We start from the raw sequence: 14382 nt of genomic DNA, 5'->3' as shown, positions 1-14382 counted from the left end.
TCATTAGCCCCATCACCTGGGAAGCAGGATATGATAATAGGATTAAACCACAGATATCAAGGCCTAGAAAAACACTCAGAAATAGCCTCAAAGTTCATGCCACAGGAACAGGAAACTATTCCAAACAGGGCTAGAGGGGGTATAAAAAACCTTCTACCCATGTGCTCAGCCTCTTTCTTCTCCTCTGCTCCTTCTTGCATGGACCATCTTTCTTCTGCAATAAACTGTAACCTTCTTCCCAAAGCAGTCGCCATGTTTGCTTATTTATTCCCGGCTTGGATGAACCAGGATGAAGACTTACTTCTAACAGTTCCCAGTGCTGCAGTTCCCTTCTGCACACAGAGGGGAGCTGCCTGCCCACCTTTGGCAGGCAGTTCTTTAGCTCTGTCCACTCAACAACTGGGCCTGGGAAAGCCAGGATGTGGTCATAAAGTCAGGTCAGTTCATGTGGTTACCCACTCTACAACCACCATGACCTACGACTGTAATTCTGGGTCAATTCTGGTCATAAGTCAAGGACTACCTGTACATAGATAGTCCTCAGTTAACAACCACTTAATTAGTGACCATTAGAAGTTACAATGGTGCTGAGTGATACAACCCGTCCTCAAAGTTCCATCCTTCCCAGCAACCCCCTAGTCACATGATTGTGATATGGGCGTTCAGGAACCAGCTCGCACTTATGACAGCTGCAGCAGCCCATGGTCACATGATCATCATTTGTGACGTTCCCTGATGGTTTCCCACAAGCAAAGTCAATGGGGAAGCTGGTAGGGAAGGTTGCAAATTGCTTAGGTAAGTCTCCTGGGCTCAGCATCAGCCATCCCAAGTCTTGCTGTGCTTGTGCCATGCCGGAACCTTGTATGCCCTCCCCCATTCAGCAGCAGCCACCCCACGCCTCACTGGGCTAGTGCTATTGCTGGACCCTCGTGCACCGTCTCCCGCCCAGTAGCAGCCACAAGGCTTGCTGCACTCACACTGCACTGGACCTTCACACACCCTCCCTCACTGTGCAGCAGCCACCCCAAATCTTGCTGCACTTACACCGGACCGGACCGTCACGCACCCTCCTCCATACCACAGCAGCCACTTACCTGCCTACTGGCCTGTTTGTGAGCCACTTGGGCATTCTGCCAGCTTTCCCACTGATTTGGTTGTTGAAAGCCAGCAGGAAGTTGCAAGGAGGTCCTTGCTTAAGGACCCATGAACCTCACTAACAACAGCAACAAGAACTGTTGGGATTGCTGTTGCTAAGTGATGCAGTCACATAATGTTGTGCTTTACGACCACACCGCTTAGCAAAGGAAATTTTGGTCCCAATTATCATTGTTAACCAAGGATTACCTGTATGCAGTTCCCTCAATTGCAGCTAGTAGAACTTGATTTCCAGCTCCCAATAATTTTTGCTACAACTGCTCCAATCTGTTTTGAACTGTTCTTAAAATGTGGTGCCTAGAAGTATCACCAGTTCATTATTAATTTCAGCATTTTTCCTCAGCCCTTGCAATTACTATATTTATTGCTATTACAGCTTGAGCAACTACTTCTAAGTGATTGAAACTCATTCACACAGGGAATAATTTTAAAGAAAACTTATATGTATAATCTCTAAATGTGGGGCTCCTCTTTCTTTTCTAGCTAGCACAGCAGTAGCTTTATTGTGGCCTGCATGGAACCATTCAGAAAGTACCAGCTTAAATGCTGAAATAAAGTATGCTCTTGAAGCAATCAAGAATATACTTTTCAAATGCAAACATGCACTGATTTTGTATTCCATCCCCCAAAGTCTATAATAATTATTATCATTTTGCATAAATGTATGCAGTTGAAAGCTCCTTTCAGGTTCCTTTGAAAGCAATGTCTTAAACCACACAAAGAGCAACATAAAATTACTGAAGTATTTTGAACATGCTTGTTCAAATATTCACATAAACAGATTTTTCATAGCACAGCTTGACTGGCAGAAGACTGCAAGCAGCAAGATGATGCACCCAATTTTCAGTGAGGAATGCTTCATTCTTACCTGTTACATGTACAGTCCTAAAATCTTGACACATAATGGATATTTATGACCTTCTGAATAAAATCTAGTTACTATCCTTTTTGAAATTTGATTCAATTAATGATATGAATTTAAGACAAGTGCTCAATCCAATACACACATTTAATGCAGCTTCTCCACATTTTTCAATGGCAGCTAGACCCTGATTATGAATGTGAGTTTCCAAAAGTTTTTTCAGTTCTCCAAGGCCATCCTGAATACGAGACACAAGGTTATACATGCGACCCAAATCTGGAAAAAAAGGAAGCAAGATATATTTTAATTTGCATTGATGTTTTTATGTGACCTTCTCATTTCTTCACCTAAGAACTAGACAAGAAGAGACTAAGATCTGAAAATACACTAAAATAGTCAAAGAACTCTAAATCTAGAACAACGCACCCAGCCTCAGAGAGCAAAATGCCAGGTTAAAGATCTTCATTTCTTCTCAACATTCCATTCAGTTAGAAAGAATTTTCAAAGGGCAAAGTCTCCTTGACATCAATCTGAACTCCTGCTGATTTCATGGACCTGTCCATGTAGTTTTCTTGGCAGCAAGACATAGTTCTCTACTGCTTTCTACTTGGCTATTTTCTCAACTTCCTAGTCTAACTTATAGCCATGTGATTACTTGGTGGTCTGCCATTTAAATATTAAGCAAATCTGAGCCTGCCAAGTTTTTCAAACCAGCCAAAATTGGTTATGTGTTGCCATGTAAAAAATAGGTATGATCCCACAAAAAGCCTGTTTATGAAAGAAACAATCCTTGCTTCTTGGCACAAAATTGCCATGTACTTTGTGAACATGCTGGACACATTGGCCAGGGAAAATATTCACTTGATACTGAAACAGGAGGAAGTGTACAGTAAAATGAAAAAGAGTGTAATATGAAATACAGTGAAGAAAAAAATTATTTGATCTCCTGCTGATTTTGTACATTTACCCACTGACAAAGAAATGATCAGTCTATAATTTTAATGGTAGGTTTATTTTAACAGTGAGAGACAGAATAACAAGAAAAAAATCCAGAAAAACACATTTCAAAAAAGTTATAAATTTACTTGCATTTTAATGAGTGAAAGAAAGAAGTATTTGACCCCTTCGCAAAACATGACTTAGTACTTGGTGGCAAAACCCTTGCTGACAATCACAGAGGTCAGACATTTCTTGCAGTTGGCCACCAGGTTTGCACACATCTCAGGAGAGATTTTGTCCCACTCCTCTTTGCAAATCCTCTCCAAGTCATTAAGGTTTCGAGGCTGACGTTTGGCAGCTCGAACCTTCAGCTCCCTCCACAGATTTTATATGGGATTAAGGTCTGGAGACTGGCTAGGCCACTCCAGGACCTTAATGTGCTTCTTCTTGAGCTGCCCCTTTGTTGCCTTGGCCGTGTGTTTTGGGTCATTGCCATGCTGGAATACCCATCCATGACCCATTTTCAATTCCCTGGCTGAGGGAAGGAGGTTCTCACCCAAGATTTGACAGTACATGGCCCCATCCATCGTCACTTTGATGCAGTGAAGTTGTCCTGTCCTTCATGGCATAGTGTGTTACCAATTGTTTTCTTGGTGACTATGGTTCCAGCTGCCTTGAGATCATTGTAGTTCTGGGCTGATTCCTCACCATTCCCATGATCATTGAAACTCCACGAGGTGAGATCTTGCATGGAGCCCCAGATTGACAGTTATTTTGTGTTTCTTCCATTTGTGAATAATCGCACCAACTTCTCACCAAGCTGCTTGGCGATAGTCTTGCAGCCCATTCCTCCTTGTGTAGGTCTACAATCTTGTCCCTGACATCCTTGGACAGCTCTTTGGTCTTGGCCATGGTGGAGAGTTTGGAATCTGATTGACTGATTGCTTCTGTGGACAGGTGTCTTTTATACAGGTAACAAGCTGAGATTAGGAGCACTCCCTTTAAGAGAGTGCTCCTAATTTCAGCTCATTACCTGTATAAAAGACACCTGGGAGCCAGAAAGCTTGCTGATTGATAGGGGATCAAATACTTATTTCACTCATTAAAATGCAAATCAATTTATAACTTTTTTGAAATGCATTTTTCTGGATTTTTTTGTTATTATTCTGTTTCTCTCTGTTAAAATAAACCTACCATTAAAATTATAGACTGATCATTTCTTTGTCAGTGGGCAAATGTACAAAATCAGGAGGGGATCAAATAATTTTTCCCCTCACTGTAGCTCTTTATAAAATATATAAAATAGGTTTATAACTGCACTTAACTGGAAAGCAAGCTCACAGAGCCTCCGTAGCTGACCAATGTTTTCAGAGGAAAGGGGGAATTGAGTTTTACGAGGTAAAAGGGGTCTCTGGAATCTCTATGGAGATTCTCAGTCATCCAGGTCATGGTTGTCCCAAAGGTGCTTTTTCAGGAGGACATTTACATCCATAGACATTTAGCTATGCACTTTGGGCTGAACACCCTCGAATGGTGCAGGAATATGAACGGATTTCCAGAAAACATTGCAGACTACAGGAACAGGGCAAAAATCCTGCAGCCAGAAGGTTCCACACACATTTGCACTACTCAGGTGACCCTGAGGACACAGGTAAACCTCCAGATGACCCCAACGACCCTCTAAAAGAATGCAAATGACCAGCTGTCTGCAAGGAATATAAATCCTTCCATTCCCCACCATCTAGTCAGAGCTGAAGAAGCTTCTTGGATGAGAAGCGAAACATCTTCAAAGAAAAACAAGAAAGTCCAGTTGCCTCCTGAAAAAGCACCTTTGGGTTGGTAAAATGAGAACCCAGATTGTTGGGGGCAATATGCTGACTCTGTAAACCGCTTAGAGAGGGCTGTAAAGCACTGCAAAGCAGTATATAAGTCTTAAGTGCTATTGCTAAGTAAAAATAACAAATGGAGGAAAATCCCCAAATAAGTTACACAGATCTAATCCACATATCAAAGGATAACATCTGTAAACACAAATACAGTTAATTAAATTCAGACTCCCAGTGGAACTGCATATTCACAAGAATAAACATCATAGACACACACACGCCCCTCAAGCGTCACCGTAGAATCAGCATGTAGACACTTCCACACCAGGACAAGTTCCCCTATAAAAGTCTGTCACTGTACCCCATTTCTCTGCAGCTGTCCCTAAAGGCAAACTCTTTGCTTTTAAGAATAAATATTTCTTTCTTCACAGCTGTCTGGATTTCATTTTTACTAATTATTTGCACAACCCTGGCTCAAGTTGGAACCCCAAATTATTCTTCTGAGAGTACCAAATGAATGAAAGAGGATCTGAGAGAAAAAGATGAGTCATCCTGATATTGATAACGATATCAGCCACTCAGTGTCACCTTGCACTGCAAGATGAGCAGCATATAAATTTGATCAATAAATATAAATACTGATAAATTGGAAAACTTGAAGGCAAATCATAAAATTGATTTGTGAGCAGCCTGAAAAAATGCACAATTATATAGGCATTCAGCTAAATACACAGACGACCATATTTTGGGGGCAAAGTCTCACCAAGTCTTCCTGCCACTGTACTCTCAACTGGAAGTAAGCCTTTTTATATCATCCAGATTGTGAATAAAACAGTCACAAACACTCAAGAGCTATAGGAAATGCAAACACAGCTCCCCTTTAACTTTCTAGGACAGGGATCGTCAAACTTGGCCCTTTTATGACTTGTGGACTTCAACTCCCAGAATTCCTCAGCCAGACACGCTGGCTGAGGAAATCTGGGAGTTGAAGTCCACAAGTCATAAAAGGGCCAAGTTTGAAGACCCCTGCTCTAGGAGAAGGCAGGGAGGTCAGGAAGTAAAAGGGGCAGGGCCAACCTTACAACATTCTGTGTAGCAAACTAAATATGGCATTGGTGGTACAGTGAATATAAAAAGTCTAAACACCCATTAAAATGCCAGGTTTTTGAGATAGTATATCCAGTATATCCCATAGTATATCCAATGCCTTGGAAATTTTTGTGTATCCTTGTCCTGACTGATACCTTCCTACAATGAGATCCCTTTGATGGTTTGTAAACTCTTTGCAGACCATGGCTTTTGCTGTAAGAGGTAGCTGAGTAAAGGTCAGAAAAATCCAACAAGCAGAGCTGAACTTTATATGGTCTTGATCAGTCACTTTTAATTGATGGCAAGTGTGTACTGACTACTTTTTAACATCAGTTTGAATGTGATTGCTTAATTCTGAACACAGCCACACTCCTACTTATAAGAGGGTGTATACAATTATGCAACCACCTTATTGTACTTTTTATTGTTATTTTTCCCTTTAAAATATTTCAGTTTGTTTTTCAATTGAATTGTACAGCTTATATGTTACATTAAAGGTGGAAAGAATTCTGAAGTGATTTATCTTGGCCTGGTTTTTTTTACATCTCAAAAACCTGGCATTTTAACAGGGTTGTGTAGACTGTTTATATCCACTGTATGTCTATTAGGTGAATCCACAAATGGCTTGAAAACTCTTCCCCAGACATAAATGGTTCCTCATCAAAAAAGATAAGACGTACTATGGTCAGAGAAAGGTTGTGAATAAGCTAAGCTAAGCTAAGCTAAAGCTAAAGCTAAAGCTAAAGCTAACCTTTATTGTCATTTTTTACTGTGGGCACACTGGCACACATTAAAAATGAAATTCTGTTACCTACTCTCAAAAGTGTACACGTACATAACACACATATAAGCATGCTATACTGTATACAACATATGTATATACTTACACCCTTACATATAAATACATATAAATATTAATCACTGTCCATCTTGAATACATAGCGGAAAGAGGAAGCTTGAGAGTTCACAAGGTTAATACTTTATGGAACAAAACTGTGACTGAACCTAGATATTCTCCTTCAGATACCACAAAGCCTCCTCCCAGAAGGTAACAAGGAAAAACAGGTTGTGAAGAGGATGTGTAGTGTCCCAGACAATCCTGTGGACCCTGCTCAAGCAATGCTTATATGCTATGTTCTGGATAGAAGGGAGTGAACTGCCAATAATCTTTTCTGCCATCCTCACCACTCTCTGCACCGCCTTCCTGTCTGCAGCAGTGATGCTGTCAGAATCCAATTACATTTAAATTCTAGCTACCTACTCAAGATCGTCGCTGGAAGGACGGTGGGGTGGGGGCTGCTTGGGACCACTTAAAACCTTGAATGGTAGGGGTTGGCCCCTCAGATCCTGTCTAGAACGCCTGCAACCATGTTCTCTTAATAAAGATGCCTGTTGGAAGAGATATTCCAAGAGTTCTGTCTTCTTAAGATGTAAAGTGGGGTGGGTCCTTACATTAGACAGGATCTGCAAAATTAGTCCACCTGGAAAGGAGAACCTTGCCGGGGGACTTTGAAAAAATTACCATGTCGGACGACGGAGAAGGGAAGGGAGAAAACTCCCCGGAAAGGGAGCCGCTGCCCCGACTGAAACCCTGCCAGATGTCGGAATCTGAGAGGTCAGATTCCTCAGGAGAAGAGGTGGTGGAGACACGTAACCACAAACCTAGGTGGTCAATGGGCGTTGGGAAGAAAGGTGAGTGGGAAAAGAAATCAAGAAAGGTGACCCTGAGACGGGGGCCAAACCAACCAGAATGGAAGCAGGAGATGGGGAAATCCCTGTACGCAAGTGAAGAGGAAGGGAGCTGGGCACCGTACTTGGGCTGGATCCTAGAGATAGCTATTGACCTGATGAAGAGAACCCTCAGCTCCCTAGGAGAGGAGAATTCTGAGCCCTACGGCAGCACCAGCTCCTGGAGCCGCAACTGGAGAGACACCGAGGGGGAAGTGGAACCTGCAGCCCCGGGGATGTCTGCTGATCCAGTAGTCCCCACTCCCCGCCGACCCGCAGATGGCGATCTGGATAGAAGACACTACCACCGACAACGAAAGCACCGATCCATTCAAAGACTCCCGCCGCTGGACGTGAGATTCAAGTGGGAGCCCACACGCTTGGGGTTTTTCCTAACCCAAGTCCTCAGCTACATGGAGGAATACGGGCGGCACATCCCCAGCGACAAAGCCCATATCCGGATGGTGCAATCTGCTCTGGACGGGCCAGCCGCAGATTGGGTGGTGAACTTGCACGACTCCAATGCCCCAGAGCTCAATGACTTCAACCGTTTCATGTCCTCGCTGAGAAGGCGATTTGAGGACCCCCTGGCTGATTGCAAAGCCCGCGAAAGGATAAAAACGATGAGGCAAGGCAAACGCCCGGTAGCCGAATATACGCAAGAATTCCGGGCCATTGCCAGCAAACTGAACTGGCCGGAAGACATTTTCCTTAGCCATTTCAAAGACGGACTAAACTACGACCTATATGACGCTTGCCTGCCCCGAGGAGACCCACACCAACTTAATGAATGGTACGTCCTGCCAGAGGAAGCAGAGATCGACCTACTGAAGAGGCACCACCGAAGAAAACAATGGAGCCGCTCACTGCCTGAGTTGACACGTGAACCAGTGAAACCATCGGCTACGGCCAAGAAGCAAATGGGGTGTTTCAAGTGCGGCATTCTACAGCATCGGGCTGTAGAATGCCGCTCAAAAGCCCCCCAGCACAACCCAGACAGATCACCGGCCAGCAGATCCGGGAAGTCTCCAGCTAAGCCAAAAAAACCTGCCATGAGAATGATGGAGGCTGTGGAATCCCCTACCTCTGCCCATCATGTGGAAAGAACTCCAGCCTACACCGCAGGGCCGGTAGACACCTCAGACGACAGCTCGGAGGGCGAACCCCTGGTAAGTGGACCCATCGCACCCATCCTCAAGACAGTGACTATATTAATTCCCCCCATGCCCAAAGCTGTGAAGGTGAAAGCCTTAATAGACTCTGGCTGCACCCGCTGCCTCATTAGCCCGACGCTAGTGGGGAATCTGGGCATTCGGTCGAGGAGACTGGAACAACCAATTTCATTTGGCCAGTTAGATGGGTCCATAGCGGGGGGGGGTGCCAGCTACCCTAGCCACTTTACCAATCCACCTCTCCCTGGGCAAACATGAGGAAGACATAACGTTTGTAGTGACCCCAGGCATGGAATGCCCGATGATACTAGGGATGGAATGGTTAAAGAAATGGAACCCCTGGGTGAATTGGAGAATGGCAGAAATCAATTTCCCGAAAGGGGACCCTATGGATTTAAAATCCCAAGGGGAGCTACCAAAATTAAGAACGGAAAAAGCATCCATGGGAGAGGAAAAGGGACTACCAGAAATACCAGAGGAATACAGAGATCTTGCTGAAGTTTTCAGTGAGGAGAGGGCGGATGAGCTCCCCCCCTGACCCACGGACTGTGCCATTGAATTCAAGCCTGGGGCAAAACTCCCGAAGCCCAGATTATACTCCATGAGCCCAAAGGAGAAGGAGGAAATGGAAAGATTCATAAAGAAAAACCTAGAAAGGGGGTTCATTGAGCCAGCCAAGCCTAAAGTGGCCGCCCCGGTCCTCTTTAGAGAGAAGGACGGCTCTTTACGCTTATGCATGGATTATAGGCTCCTGAATACAATCAGTGAAAGCAACCTATACCCCCTACCCCTCATGAAGGACATGTTGTCACACCTCTCGAAAGAGAATTTTTTTACCAAACTAGATCTAATGGAAGCTTATTATCGCGTGAGAATTAAGGAAGGGGATGAATGGAAGACCGCATTTAACTGCCCAATGGGGTGCTACCAATTCAAAGTCTTGCCATTTGGATTACAAGGGCCCCCCGCAGTATTTATGCAATTAATCAATGACGTTCTAAGGGAGCACCTATTTAAGGGGGTCCTGGTTTACTTAGACGACATTCTTATCTTCACTGAATCAAAAGAGGAACATGTCAACCTAGTCAGAGCGGTTTTAAAGAAACTGCGAGCCGCCCACCTATATGCCAAACTATCGAAATGCGAATTCCACCAGGAAAGGATAGACTACCTAGGTTATCACATATCCCCACAGGGCATTGAAATGGACCCAGAGAAGGTCAGAGCAGTATTAGAATGGGCACCACCCCGCACAAGAAAGCAACTGCAAAGTTTCTTGGGCTTCGCAAACTTTTACTGCCAATTCATCCACTCATTTGCCCAGATAGCCCTGCCCCTCACGAACTTACTAAAAACGAAGGGAGCATCCTCAGTAAAACCTAGCCAGCCACTAACATGGACAATGGAGTGCCAAGCGGCGTTTGAGAGATTAAAGAGACTTTTTTCTGCCGAACCAGTACTGAGGCACCCAGACATGGATAAGCCCTTCGTAATACAGGCGGATGCAAGTGATGTGGCAGTGGGGGCTGTACTATTACAAGAAAACAATGAAGGGGTATTGCAACCCTGTGCATATACATCCAAGAAACTCACCGAAACGGAACAGCGCTGGCCTGTGTGGGAGAAAGAGGCATACAGGATACGTTGGTCATTACTCACGTGGCGCCAGTTCCTTGAAGGCAATAAAATCCCTTTCCAGGTGTGGACAGACCACAAAAATTTGGAAGCCTTGAAAACACCCAGGAAGCTCAACCCCAAGCAAGCCCGCTGGTCCCAGCATTTTCACCAATTCCACTTCACGCTGAAGCATTTGCCGGGGGGAAAGAACTTCCTGGCAGATGCACTATCTCGCATGCCCCAATATAACAGCACGCGAGCCACTGACTCTAAACCGATGATGGTAGAATCACAACTGGCAGCGCCAGTAACCCCCAGAGCCCAAGCTAAATTAAAACCACAGCTAGGCAGCCAAACTGGAATTGAATTCCGGAAAAGTTTGGAAACAGATGAATGGTTCCAGAAAAATAAACACGTGTGCACAATGAAAGATGGGCTGCCTTGGGTGGGGGAAAAGTTATATATACCAACAACCCAAAGAGTCACATTCATGCAGCTTTGCCACGACACAAAATCAGCAGGGCATTTTGGATTTGTCAAAAAATTACACTTAATTAAACGGATATTTTGGTGGCCATCCATGAAAAAGGACATAGAAAGGTACGTGGCCAGCTGCCCAAAGTGTGCAACTGCCAAGAGGTTGCAAGGGAAATCGCCCGGACTGTTACAAACAGTGGCAAATCCCTCAGCCCCCTGGAGGGAAATAGCCATGGATTTTATAGTGGAATTACCAGAAAGCAATGGGAATGGACGGTCACGGACTTGTTTTCCAAACAGGTGCACTTTATCCCATGCCAAAAGATTCCCACCGCAAAAGCCTTAGCGAAACTTTTCATCCAGCATATTTATAGATTGCATGGGGCACCCCAATGCATCATATCTGATAGGGGAGTGCAATTTATGTCTGCATTTTGGAAGGAATTTTTATCCCTCTTAGGGACCACTCTGTTCTGTCCCAGCCTACGTCCATCTTTGTTGCGTCACAAAAACAAACCCCTCTTTAACAGTAGGCTGGGAAAACCAACCTCTTTTTATTACAAAAACAGTCCTGATAAGTTTGCTCAAAAACAAAAACAACAGAATACTTTTCCAACAGATAATTGGTTAAAAAATCAGACAGAGCAGGAGTTTAAACAAAACATTCATCGGTAAAACAAACAGACCATTATCCCTGGAATTTCTTACAAACGGTTGCCTTCAGCAACCAGCACCGCCCACACCTCCTCTTTTTATACAGCAGTTCCAAGGCGTTGCCTCTCAGTGCCTTCTCCGTTTTCTCTGGAGTCCCATTGACTGCTGTTGATTGACTCTTACTAATTGCCTGCACGCGCATCAATTAGCAAGTCCATCAGGTGTGCGTCGTCTGAGTCTGACTCAGTCCCCTCACACAGCTGAGCTTCATCAGGAACACGACTGGAGGGCCCAGGCTCTTCATCAAGCCCTGAGTCCTGTAATTCATCAGAGCCTCCCTCTGACCCTGATGGCCCTTCAAATGTCTCCTCCACCTCCTCCTCAGATTCCTCAGACTCAGCTGTTGGGAACACAGGCTGGATCGGAATCACGACACTATCCCGCACCGCAGGGCCCTTCCCCCGGGTCTGACGATCCAGATGCGGTCGGGATGGGAATTGGTCATGAAAGGCAGTCACCAAAGCAGGGGCATGAACGGTGGTCACATCCTCCCAGGTGAACTCCTCCGGTCCATAGCCTTTCCATTCAATCAGGTACTGGAAGCGGCCTTTCACCCAACGGGAGTCCCGAATGCTGGCAACCTCGTACTCGGGAGCACTGTCTCCATCACGTTGTTCCGGTGGGGGAGGTTCGGCTCGGCGGAGTGGACACGCCGGTTGCTCAGGGACCAACAGAGAATGGTGAAAGACCGGATGTACCCGCAGGGAACGTGGCAGAGTTAAGCGATAGGCGACCGGATTGATGACAGCCTCGATTGGGAACGGTCCTACATATTGGTGGTCTAATTTCTTGGCTGGCCGGGTTGATGGTAGGTTCCTGGTGGACAGCCATACCCGATCTCCCACCGTTAGTGGAGGCGTATCCCGCCTCGACCGATCAGCAAACCTTTTGTAGTCAGCCTTGGCCTTCTCTAACTGTTGCTGCACCAATCGATGCATCGCCTGTAACTCTGCCATGTAGTCGTTCACTGGTGGTCCTGGTGCGTCTAGTGGGGAAAGAGGGAAAAACCGAGGGTGATAGCCCACATTGGCTAAGAATGGTGTCATCTGCGTGGAGGTGTGCTGTGAGTTATTGAACGCAAACTCAGCCACCGCCAGATAGTCCGCCCAATTGTTCTGCTGCTGATTGACATAGCAGCGCAGATATTGCTCCAGGATCCCGATGACCTTCTCGGTCCCTCCGTCAGTTTGGGGATGATGTGCGGACGAGAGGCAGATCTTGACATCCAATGCCTGCATCAACCCCTGCCAGAAACGGGCTGTGAACTGGGCCCCTCTATCGGACACGACCCTATCAGGAAGACCATGCAGCCGGAACACCTGCTGGATGAACATGCGACCGGTGGCGCGGGCAGACGGCAAGCCACGGCATGGGATGAAATGCGCCATCTTGGTCAGCATGTCCACCACCACGAACACCGTCATGAATCCAGAAGACGGGGGTAAGTCCATCAGGAAGTCCATGGACACAGCCCCCCAGGGTCTTTTGGGTGTCGACAAGGGCTGCAGTAGTCCGGGTGGGGCCCCTGTCGCTGACTTGGCCTGCCTACATGGGATACAAGGTGAGATGTAGGTTTGGACGTCGTGTCGGACTTGGGGCCACCAGAAGGTACAGGAGACCAAGTTCAGGGTCTTGAACAGGCCAAAATGCCCCGCCGCCGGATTGTTGTGACACTGGCTGAGGATGAGTCCCCTGAGCGGCCCTCCAGGAACATAGAGCCGATCACGATAGTGGAGGAGTCCATCCGTGACTGTCCATGGGGAATTGGGCCCCACCTCCTCCTTTCGCTGAGCCACCCACCCATCCTGCTGCTGAGCCTCCCGAATCCGAGCCCGTACATCTATCGGCTCCCGCACTGCAGCAAAAGACTCGATAGGGAGCACTGTCCCGGGCAGAAGCTTGTCTTCTGCTCGGGAATATTCAGGCTTTCTGGACAGAGCATCCGCTCTTTGATTGTGACCGCTGGGTACGTACGTCACCCGGAAATTGAACCTCGCGAAGAAGAGAGACCACCGGATCTGGCGTTGGTTCAATTTCCGAGCGGTCTGCAGGCTTTCCAAATTCTTATGGTCCGTCCGGACCTCGATTTGATGCGCCCCTTCCAGATGATGCCTCCAGGCCTCGAACGCCACTTTAATGGCCAGTAGCTCCTTCTCCCAGATGGTATAGTTGCGCTCTGCCAGATTCAATTTCCGTGAATAGTACGCGCAAGGGAAGAGGGCACCACCGGGCGTCATTGCCTGAAGTAACACCGCCCCAATGGCAATGTCGGAGGCATCCGCCTCCACGACAAACGGCTGTTGCGGGTCAGGATGCTTCAGGATGGGCTCCTTCATGAAGGCTTCCTTCAAAGCCTGGAAAGCCCGTTGTTCTGGAGCGTCCCACTGGAACCGAGTCTTTTTCTGCAGGAGCCGAGTAAGGGGGGCTGTCATGGTAGCAAACCCGGGGATGAAAGTCCGATAATAGTTGGCGAACCCAAGAAGTCGCTGGACATCCTTCACACAACGTGGGGGTTGCCAACTCTGCAGAGACTCGACCTTAGCTCCATGGCGATGCCCTCGGGAGAAATGCGGTGACCCAGGAACTCGATAGTCATCTGGTAGAACTGGCACTTCTCTAGTTTGGCATATAGCCGATGTTCTCGGAGCCGCTGCAGGACCTGACGGAGATGCTGATGGTGCACCTCTCGCGATGGGGAGTAGATCAGGATGTCGTCCAAGTAGATCACGACAAACTGATCTAACAAGTCCCGGAAGATGTCGTTCATAAAGTGCTGGAACACGGCAGGGGCGTTGGTCAGGCC

General features: G+C 46.5%; 1 protein-coding gene across 1 annotated transcript in view; it reads right to left on the bottom strand.

The window, feature by feature from the left end:
- The window catches only part of LOC107290400 (cullin-1), a 160682-nt gene that overhangs the window by 114096 nt on the left and 32204 nt on the right, over window positions 1-14382 (bottom strand). Inside the window, exon 3 of the mRNA XM_015819279.2 lies at window positions 2163-2293. Within this exon, the coding sequence (XP_015674765.1) occupies window positions 2163-2293 (131 nt within the window). The remainder of the gene's footprint in view (window positions 1-2162; window positions 2294-14382) is intronic.

The sequence above is a fragment of the Protobothrops mucrosquamatus genome, unplaced genomic scaffold, assembly GCF_001527695.2.
Source record: "Protobothrops mucrosquamatus isolate PMUCROS unplaced genomic scaffold, P.Mucros_1.0 scaffold881, whole genome shotgun sequence".
In the NCBI taxonomy this organism is placed as follows: domain Eukaryota; kingdom Metazoa; phylum Chordata; class Lepidosauria; order Squamata; family Viperidae; genus Protobothrops; species Protobothrops mucrosquamatus.
This window is presented reverse-complemented; position numbering and strand designations above follow the sequence as displayed.